The 11,399-nt window shown below is 40.7% G+C and overlaps 1 protein-coding gene across 1 annotated transcript in view; it reads left to right on the plus strand.

Moving 5' to 3' along the window:
- Positions 1 to 7,703: 7,703 nt before the first annotated feature.
- LOC101763524 (ADP-ribosylation factor-like protein 2) overlaps positions 7,704 to 11,399 on the plus strand; it is a 4,544-nt gene continuing 848 nt past the window's right edge. The window contains exons 1-3 of the mRNA XM_022829649.1: positions 7,704 to 7,892; positions 8,027 to 8,137; positions 10,183 to 10,351. Of these exons, the coding sequence (XP_022685384.1) occupies positions 7,828 to 7,892; positions 8,027 to 8,137; positions 10,183 to 10,351 (345 nt within the window). The 5' untranslated portion in view covers positions 7,704 to 7,827. The remainder of the gene's footprint in view (positions 7,893 to 8,026; positions 8,138 to 10,182; positions 10,352 to 11,399) is intronic.

Genomic DNA, 11,399 nt, shown 5'->3' on the forward strand with positions numbered 1-11,399 from the left:
CCTTGGTAATTAACTGCAGCAAATGATGACATCCTGATTATATTAGAAACTCAATCAGAGTGCAGAAAATTATAGAACAAGATCACCCAAGATATAGCTTGTCATTCAGAAGAGAGAAGGAACATGCATCATAAAAGGTAGCCAAGGATTACAAATGTGTACTTTAATTCATAAACTCAGTTACCTTGCAAATGATTTGGAAAATTAGTAATGTTCTAATAGCCATGGGAGAAAGTTCCTCATTTTTATAGCTAGCGCCATCACGCGCTATGCAAACTGTCTCTATACTGCTTGCTCAATTGAGGTCACTCAGTGCCTCAGTGGCCACTCTTTCTTACCAGCCAAAATCCAAGGAATTGAATAAGTTATAATTTCCTGAGATTCTGGTGTTGTGGCCTATATCTAGTGAAAATGATATTTTGGCACCTCACGGCAGGCGATGCCACGGGAAGGTAATATATAAGGCAACATTAAATACTTCCTCTATTTTAAATATATAACAGTTATGATAAGCTAATAGGTTTAACCTAAATATCATAGATTTAAAAATGTAGGGAGGATTTAAAAATGTAGGGAGTATAACCATTCATATTTGATAACCTCCTACCAAAATCATGATCTATGTTTTGACTGGTATGTAGTGTTCAGTTATCAAATAAACCAGAATATGTGCTCTCTAGTGTGTAACAACGATCATGTTCGAGCTGAGGAGATCAAACAATAAAGTGAGTAAAGGAAGATCAATTTGGAGATTGAAGCCTTTCATTTTATGACCAATATGGGACCTGGGTCTTTTGCATTTTCTGGCATATTATCTACATTTATATAGACAAAACATGTCTTTTCAAACTAGGCTAAATAATATTATTGATTAAATTTACTGTAGGAATTATACATGAGCCTATCCCACCATGGGCCAGTTAATAGTGACAAATATGGAGAGCTCTTTTACGGTACACAATACTACTACTTAGTAGTATATAGTATAGAGAAGATCTAACCTTCCATTATTATACTTAATACTTGATCCGATCTTTATGTCGCACAGTGGTGTCCCAGGCTAGGCTGCAGTCCAGCATGTTGCGGTTGCCAAAAGGCTACCTTTAGCGACGAAAACTGGTTTTCCTGATTGACAAGATGGATCTCTTCCCTATGAGCTAGTAATTATTACATTGTAAAAAGTGAGATTCCAAATAGAATGATCTTGTAAACTTTGTAAACTTTATGCTAGTGTCAAAAAAAATATCGTAGTGATGTCATTTGTATTTTTTTTACCATGATACCCTTATACTACATATACCACTCATGTATACTACCCATACCACAGTGAAGTTTTAAGTAATCTTGACCATCGGATATTTTTATACTAATCATTTTTCGAACACTAGTATAGTATAGTTTAGTATTATGTACCGTAAAAGAACTCGATCAATACGGATTAGTTTATTCTAGCTACGACACTCCACATTTATACTTAATTATATGCACGCTTTAATGTAAACTTCTTTTTGGAAAAATATGAGAGGTAAACCTGCGCAGTGTGTGCAAGACCTATATAGACAATTAGATGCTCTACTTTGGATGGTCGAGTCAAGCCCAAATGAAAATGTGTGAAGTAAGAATTTCTATACTCGTTTGTGTCATTTTGAGTTTAAATGCCAAATTTATACCTTCTCTAATCATAAATTAAGTACATTATGGTTGTTAGTCAACCTTTTAAGTTCTGGCCATCAATATCTAAAATTCCACATATATGGATAGACAATGTCACATTGGTGCTACTAAATGCATCATAAAAATACTTGTATAGTGTTTTTTAAAGTGTCATGTTGGGGTATTTTGAGTGGGTATCCTATTATATATCTTTAGAAGGTTATATCAAGGAGCTTTAAAGAAAACTTGCAATTTGTTTGTGTTCTTGTGCGCACGAGTGTATATGAAATTCGAATTCAACCGAGTTAAACTAGGTGTAAATTGCGCAAAGAAATTGCTTTACATGTACCAACTACTTGACTTACAAGTTATAAGCTGTGAAGCAAACAAAACATGATGAGCAATCTATCTCAGTACTCCTCGATCAGATGCATGCAGATGCAGCCCGCCTACATGATACGGACTTAGTCCGGGTCATAAGTACCTGATCCTTTACTCTCAAATCACTTGAACAAAAACCTTAACGAGCTAGTTACAGGACGGAAAATTTTACTTGCATATAAATACTTACTTTAGTCACAAATGGGGAGTTTAATTACTTACATGCCAAGAACACCATTATTATTATTACATCAAGATAACCGTAAACATCTCACTTTGGCTTTTCTGAGATATTGTTAATTACCTTTTGATCTAGAGCGATGGCCGTTTTGTCAACAACTGAAAAAAGAAGTAAAATTTCCCAAACATAGGCAGCACTGATAGCTGCTGGTGCTGGTGCGCGTGTGGGTACCTTAATTTACTGCTGGTGTCACTTGCAATTTTGATGCCATCGATGGATGCATGAGCACGACAGCATAAAGGCCAGATGCAGTTACAAAATCACGTGCGCGTTGTTTCCTTGTGCCACACAGCAAACTGTGCAAAATGCGGCCGTCCCGTAAGACGTAAGAACCTTTTTCTCGACAAACCACTGCCAGAGAACCTACCTTCTATCCAATCCTTTTTATTCCATTTGATTTTGGATCCAGAAATAAAACGTCTTTAGTCTCAGATTAAAAATGAACCGCCGACGGGGGAAGCTTTAGTCCTGATTAGAAAGACCAATCGGAACAAAAAGTCCCCCTTTAATCCCGGTTGCGGGGCCAAGTGGCGCGGTGGTGACGGCAGCGGGGCAGGCACGAGCGGCTGGTGCCGGAGCGGGCGGCGGGCGGCGGGCGGCTGGCATGGGCGAGCAGCGGGCGGTCGACACGGGTGGCTTTTTTTTTATTTTTTTTTTGAAACTTTTAGTCCCGGTTGGTAACAACAACCGGGACTAAAGGAGGCCTTCCGGGACTAAAGGACCCTCCTTGTCTCGAATAATTAGTTCCGCTTGGATGTTCGAGATCTATGACCTTTACCAATCACAATTAAAGGTCCGTTCTCCGGTAGTGAACGGATGCAAAGCATAGGGTCCCGCCTCCCTCCTTCCTTTTTTAGAGTATTCAAAATCATACTGATCGATAGGAGAATCCAACTGAAACTTAACTACACTCGCGCGCGCGTACCTATTTCTACAGAGCATTTGAAGAGAAAATATGACAAGTTTTGAGTAGTGCGCTAAAGTGAGGTTGTTGGAGAAGGCGACTTTTATACTATCTATTATATGAATTGACAATGACATGGCAAATAAGACCTAGTAATCGTTGGAGATAACCTCGGAGCGAGCAGGTTGCTCTATATTGAACCTGCCTTATGCCTAGCAAAGTATTTTGTGTTAGCTTCGGTGGTCTCTAAATAGCTTTTTGTCGTCACATTTATGTAAGAATCCCAATGCACATGTCCGTTTTCTAGTTGGAAGATGAAACTAATAATTGTTTCTTATGGAGTACTCCTAATAACCTTTATAGATAGCAACGCCAACGCAGAGATACAAATAAAAAATACTACAAAAGCTAGCACATATAGCAAGCTAGATGTCCCCACATGGCCACATTGCACTACTCAATTGTCTTTAACATCAGTGCCACCAATGGGACCACTAGTATTGTGTTCAATTTAAAAAGACTAGCTAGTTATATAGCTTGATTACCTTAGAATGGGGGTTTGAAGTTTTCTTTGAAACGCTGACATTAACCATGTGGATGTTTGTATTGATATATCAGGAAAAAAGAGGCAGAAGCCTAAACACAAACGAGCTTATAAAAAAAAAGGAACGCTTATTTGTTTCAACCGGAAAAAGAACTATTGCATTCATTCCACGATTCCCAGCAAAATAGGATGGTGATATGGCTTGGTGATTATCCTAGGTGTGCTATTGGGTACATCGATACCAATCTGTTACTTTTTTTTTTAGACCTACCAATCTGTTACTAACCTGCTATGGCGCTATGATGCTATGTGCTACTTAAGTTTTGGACCGAAAAATCACCAATTTGAGGGGAATGGATGAACTGGGGCTATTTTTTAGGGTTTGGTGGGTGTATAAATGGGCCGGCCCGGCAGGAAAGGCTAACTTGGGCCAGTTTGGCGCAGGTCGGGGGTAGGAACCAAATTCGGCTGAAATTTTTATTAGTATGTCATTTTTTCTATCCCCGCCGAAAAGAACGAAATTTTAGATTTTTCACCGATACTTCATCGAAATTGCAAACCCATATTCAGGGACGCACACAAGAAATGTTCTCCACGCACAAAATTTTGCTATATCTGCATTGAGACCTACCCTCACAAGAAGCTGATCCCTGCGATTGGTGAGTATTTTGTGGAGAGTCTAGCGTGTGTTTGCAGACGCTAACATGTGTGTTTGCTTATATAATAGATGAGTTTATTTGTATATTTTGAAGCGTTTGATATGTGACACCCCGGTTACTCAGAGATCTTCAAATGAATCCCACATATCCTACTCCTTGCGAGACCTTGCCTGTGCATTGCAGCGTCCTTGTGATTGAGGCCATTAAAATACAGCTAAAGAGGTAACTTGCCTATTAAAATTCACTCAATCGAGCTCGAGCTGATGCCATCCATATGACACATTTTGATTGGCCGAATTGATGATTAGTCAGTTGATTACAAGGTACTAAGGTAGGATTGGTTGGTGGATGGACCCGGGGGCCTTGCATTGAGCGCCAACCGCCAATATCCTCTGACATTTTTTTTCGCAAAAAACATCCTCCGACAAAATACATATATTTGTTTGATCTGCTAAATATAAAATTAAATCACGCGGGCTGAGCTGATCGTGACACTTTTCGGCACATAGACGATAGATCTCCTTTTTAAATGGTTTTCTTCGATGCGTACATTACACAGTGACAACTACTGCTCTATGGCATGTAGACATTCTAGCATTTGCGTAAAGTTAATATGTACGGATACAGAGGCTAGATTAGGTTGGCAATAAATAAGCATTATCCCTTGTTTTGCGGGGAATTGGACAAACATATTAATAGGGTCATGTTTGCATCCATAGCTAAGCTAGTTAAATTTAGCTGCCATGATCTTAGCTGGTGTTGTTATCTTTTAGTTGATTTAACCCAGCTAAACTGGTTAAAAAACTGAATTGCTCCTCCACCTTCCTTGGGAAACCCACTAAGGGAGAGAAGATTGATGAGAGGTAGGAGGTATATGGGTAGGATAGGTAAATATCTCCTCGGCAATCATTTAGCTGGTAGATCCAAATACTCCTAGGTCCCGTTTGGGTCCAAGGAATTGGAATCTATTTAATGGAGTAGGCTAATTTATGTTGGAATGTGGCATTCCACAACTTTCCAAAGTTTAGATATAAGCCTATCTTAAATTCATGGGGTGGGAGATGGAAATTGATTCTATAGATTATGGTTATTAGATGGAATTCAATTCTTATAGCACGCTCTTAGACTCGCTTCTCTATAGTAGAAGTGCAGCATACAAGTATCTCTCCCATATCACCAACTATAATATACAACTATATTCCACATACAATTATATTAGCTTAATTAATTTGTGTCTAAATTATGATTATTAGGATGGAATTCAATTCCAATGATCCAAACGGGGCCCTAGCTAAAATTTAGCTAGCTAACCTTTAGCTAGGTAAAAAAGAAGCACTAAAGTTTAGCTAATTAAATTTTAGTTAGATGGATCCAAACAGGATCCAAACCAACCTGCGTATCACTACTCCCCACAGCATTATCACCGACTGGTTCGAACCTCCCTCCACTGTCACTTTGAGGGTAGTTGGACTTGGATCAGCGGTGACAATGCACTATCAGCCATCACAACATACAACGGCCATGAATTTCCCACATTATATGCGAAGAGTGCATCCTTAGAGATTCGCTCGTGATCGTATGGATCCCGCAAGCCCTTCATATCACTATGCTACACGAACAGTTGTTACTATTGAAAAGATATTATTGTTTTATATTCATTTTTTTGAATCTTATATTATATTTTTGGATGAAAAATGATTACAAATAAAAAAGTTGTCAACCGCAAATTTGTAGTTCTCATCGAGAACTATAAAGTTTTATATCACATCGAGCTTTATGATTTTGATATAAAGTTTATCTTCATCTAACTTCGTATGGAAATAAATATTTTTCACGCGGATGGGTTTTTTAGCTAGGTCGTAAATAGAACTAGCGGCAATATATATTTTTACAGTTGGTTCCAACGTCTACCACGCCCACCTACTTCCAAATTGGTGGTAATGACCCGTTGGTGAAAGCAGTTACTAGCTTAGGGTTCGTTGCATATAGTGACATTTTTACGCAACAGTTTTTGAGAGGAGAGGGGTATTATTGTCAGGGACATGTCATATATGATGTTGATGCCTTTTTCTAATGATGATACGATGCTGATGTAACATAAATCAGGACAACTTCTCAAAATAAACATAAATGAGGCCAAAATAAAATTGCAATAGTGGTTTATTTGTGACGGTCCATAGACCGAGGTCCTCAACGGAACAGCATTCCCACAACACTTGGCCCAACGAAGGGCACCGCAACAACGTGCACTTGGGCCAGCCCGGCTACGCGTAGCCAGGCCGAGGCCCAATCCGGCCACCAGTCGATTTCTCCGAATAGGAAGCCTAGTTGGCACCCCGTCCGAAAGGAGTCAGTTAGGGGTGGGGTCACAGTTCGACCCCGACCGAGTTCTCCCGACTGAGTTCTCCCGACCGGGGATGCACCGTACCACCCGTACCGCTCCCCCGACCGACTCGGTCAGGGCCGATTGGGACAACTGACCGGGGACACCCGCTTGGTGTGGGCCCAGGAAGCAGGTGGGATGGATAACGAAGAAGCGTCCGGGTCAGCCGGTGGAGCAGGGAGCATGTGGTAATTCCAACCGGGACTGGGGATCTTTTGTCCCGATTGGAATTTTCAACTGGGACAAAAGGGGAGCGTCGGTGGGATTTTTTTTAGTCGTTACAACCGGGACTAAAGGGGGGTTTTAGTCCCGGTTGGTCTTTACAACCGGAACTAACCCCCCCCCCCTCCCCCCACCCACACGGTGGCCTTCAGTGGCACATTTTTTACCTGGAACTAAAGACACTTTAGTCATGGGTCCAATGTTAACCGGGACAAAAACACCAGGATGAAAGGTCAGTTCTCTACTAGTGAACGTAAGTTGATGATAAGTTAAACTAACCATGTGCAATATGGTTTCAGTTCAATGTTCAAATGATCTTATTAGAAAATATGACCAACGAGGCTCTTGTTTTTTTCAATCATTCTAAAATTTCTCATATTATTAATGCGTTATTTATCTTTTTTTATGACTACCAAAACATATAGTGAGCTTACATAAAAAGGCAAGAACTATATTTATATGAGTTTGAGTTTGCTAACCACGCCTTCCACGCGGTCTAGGCAAGAACTATATTTGAGTTGTCCCGTTTGTATTTTGGATAATTTCATATATTACATTGAATTCGCCTGGCCTGCTGGTAATTGTATGTTTGGGCTCATCTCGGTTTCATCTGGGCCTGATCCAGTAAAGTTTGCGCTCTTCTTGGACAAATATTGCAGGCTAGGCCCAGTCTGGTCCGGATGATGCAAAACACGGACCAAAAGTCCAAAACTGCTGGAGTGAGAGAAATCTGCATCACTGCTCTGCTTGCGGCGGCCTCGAACTCCCCTGTTTGGCCGTTCCTCTCCGGCTCTCCCCAGCCGCCTCCGCGCTCTGTTCGTCCGCTTTCCCTCCGAGATCATGGGTCTACTCAGCATCATCAGGAAGATCAAGCGCAAGGAGAAGGAGATGCGCATCCTCATGGTGTAGGTTCCCTCCGCCCTCCATTTCCGTACGAACCCGTAGGCGCCCGTTCTCCACGGTTCTTAGATTCGCTCGGATCTAGTGCTTCTGCATTGGTTCATGGCGGCTGATGTGATGTTCTGTGGGTTCGCCTCAGGGGTCTGGACAACTCGGGGAAGACGACCATCGTGCTCAAGATCAACGGGGAGGACACCAGCGTCATCAGCCCCACCCTCGGCTTCAACATCAAGACCATCAAGTACCACAAGTCTGTGCCCCTTCCTTCCTCTTCTAGTCCACTACTGCTCCTGTGCATATGCATTTCTCATTTTTGACGTAAGGTTGCTTGCTTTAGAGTGGAGTGTTACGTTTGGCCAAAGTCCCAAATGGAATTCCTTGCTTTTAAATTGAAAAGGTGATACATTAATCCAATTGATATGGCCTAGTGTCATTGGTTGCCTGTTGCAATTTAGAGCATTAAGAAGTTCTCACCTTAGTAGCGAATATTTAGTGGACTAGTGAACTCAATTATGGGGTGCACATTCGTCTGATACTGTGAGGTGAGAACCCTACCAAATCATTTTTTTCCTAACCCAGATGATTGGATTGTGGTTAATTTCTTAAGTAGTATTATCATGTTCTGCCAGACGATTGGATTGGAGTATATTCAAGTAGGCCTCTCTGCAGAGTAAATTATACTGTACTAGGGTCTATGGAAGATGTTAAGCACAAAATTCAACAGCGCATATGTATAGCCCTCACATGTTCTACCATCAGACAAACAGTTGAATTCTTTTACTTTCACATTTGTATAACTGTGAAATAAAAATTGCATAGGCCAGCAATTTGACATTCTAGTTTTGCATGTTTATTCGTACAAAATGCCAAGTTACCAAAATGTTCATCTGATTCACTGAATTAATTGATATAGTTTAGTGCCATCAGTTGTCTCTTGGAATTGAGGACCTCTGGTTTTTTGTCACCTTACTTGAGATTACCTATTGAGGGGGTGTTTGGATCTCTAGGACCTCCTAAAATTTATGTCACATCGAATATTCGGAGGCTAATTAGGAGGACTAAATATGAACTAATTATAAAACTAATTACACGGATGGAGGCTAATTCACGAGACGAATCTATTAAGCTTAATTAATCCATCATTAGTACATGTTTACTGTAGCATCACATTGTCAAATCATGAACTAATTAGGCTTAATAGATTCGTCTCGCAAATTAGTCTCCATCTGTGCAATTGGTTTTGTAATTAGTCTATATTCAATACTGCTAATTAGTATCTAAATATTCGATGTGATAGAAATTTTAGGAGGGACTAAAGAAACAAACACCCCCTGAATTTATTTACTGGGAGCATGTTCATCTGATACAATGCAGTGAGAACACACACAAATCTTTCTTCTCTTGTTCTACTGATTAGATTGCTGTTAATTTCTTAAATAGAATATTACAGTAGACCACTCTGTAAAGTAAATTATGTGGTAAAAGGGTCTTTGAAGATGTGAGGACAGAATTCAACATTCCTTCTTTGTAGCCCTCACATGTTCTTCCATCAAACATTGTAAGTTCTCATTTCACCAAACTCAGGAACACGTGCAGGAATTTTGTGCTGCAAAGGCAGCTTTTAGTTTATCTTGTTCTCTTATTTATAATCCAGTAAACAGATGCCTTAGTGGCTGAAGTTAATGGCCATGATGGCTCTAAATCTCAGGACACGTCCTGAGGAGAACAAGTGACTCTACTAAGTCCACTTCCTAAAGACTAGGACCTGCCAACAACCTTGACTTGTCCAGCCGACTGCTAGCACTGACTGACCCTGAAATTCTGAACTTAAAAGAAGGAAAACACACAGACACAGACTGGACACTAACAGCTAACAGATACTGAGCACAGGGACAGGGATTACTCCCATCAAACATTTAAGCATTTTACTTCCATGTTTGTAGAATTGTGAATTTCGAAAAATTGCATAGGCAGTTTGATAGTCCAATGTTGCATATTGGTTCATAGGAAATGGATACTGATTTGCATTTTGAGGCTTCTGATCAAGCTACCTAAATTTTTGCTGGTGATGCATTTTTGTTATCCTAAGTTCTCAACTACTATAAGTTTAGTGCAAGAACTTTTGGAAACTTAAGTTCATTAGAAGTGTAGAAAAAAAGATTTTAGTGCAGTGTTGAACTTTAGGGACATTCAGTTCCTCAGAAGAGTAAACACAATTTTAGAACAATATGGATTGCAGATTCATGGTGCTGCAGGTGGGTATGATTAATTACTTTAATTTGGTGATTGTCTCAGATACTCGTTGAACATATGGGATGTTGGAGGACAGAAGACTATCCGGTCTTATTGGAGAAATTACTTTGAGCAGACTGATGGACTAGTTTGGGTGGTTGATAGTTCAGATGTACGGAGGCTTGATGATTGCCGTGCTGAACTCCACAATCTCTTGAAAGAAGAGGTATACTAATACTATTACCAGACCTCTAAGTGATGGTGATGAAATTGAATATTTAGTTCTCCTCTAAGTGATGGTGATGAAATTGAATATTTAGTTCTAGTTCTATAAATTTGCTACATAAAAACATTATTGTCCTTCAATGCTATGATTACTGTAATGTTTGCTCTGAAATATATTTTGTCTGAAATGGCCCACCTATAATTGAATAGCGCTATTGGATTAGTACCATTGCCTGTTTATTTATTGATAGTGTTCTCCTGGTTAATGAACTGGAAACTGGATCCCCCCCCCCCCCCCCCACCACACTTCTGGAGGGAGGGAGGGGGTAGTCGGGAGGGTGTACGCTTCGCTCCCCAGTTCTCCCAATTTATTACTAAGCAACTTATCTCAGAAGACGGATCGCACAACGGTTACCATGTCCGCGACGGGAGGTTGATAAGGGAGGAGTGGATAATAGTTTACTAACCGCCCCTACGATAATTAGCCAGCGGTGAGAAACCACACCCGCAAGCGATCGACAAGACAGCGTAGGGGGAGGGCCAGCCGACTGATATTCATTCATGATCGAAGCAGCGCCGCCTCCCCCTGTACTAGATAGGGAACTGGAAGAGAATGTCGACCTAGGAGACAAGCACCGTATCATAGCAGAAGCAACAAACAGAATAGACAATATAAGTTCTGATCAATCTCTAAAGCACGCGATATGTAGCCGATAGGTAGTTGAAGTATTAGCTTTAACTCACTGTCGATCAGTCTAGCGAAACGAATGTCCTTTCTTAAAAAAAAAATGCAAAGCAGAGGCACGATTGTAGAACGTCAGACTTGCGATCGAATCAGAGCATCGCATTTTAGCTAGGGCCACTAGTCGTAACCTATGGCTACGAACCACTGACGAATTTGATTTGTACCTGTACGATCCAACCCGGCCATTTGCTTTCCAAAGCCATCGTAACAGGTAACGGGCTCGGGGGCGGTTTTGCTTTCCCCGACTAAAAGCATGTCCAGGGTCCGGGACTGCCCAAAATGGGGACACCTTGCCAGGATTTTGACCAAT

This window comes from Setaria italica, chromosome IX, assembly GCF_000263155.2.
Source record: "Setaria italica strain Yugu1 chromosome IX, Setaria_italica_v2.0, whole genome shotgun sequence".
In the NCBI taxonomy this organism is placed as follows: domain Eukaryota; kingdom Viridiplantae; phylum Streptophyta; class Magnoliopsida; order Poales; family Poaceae; genus Setaria; species Setaria italica.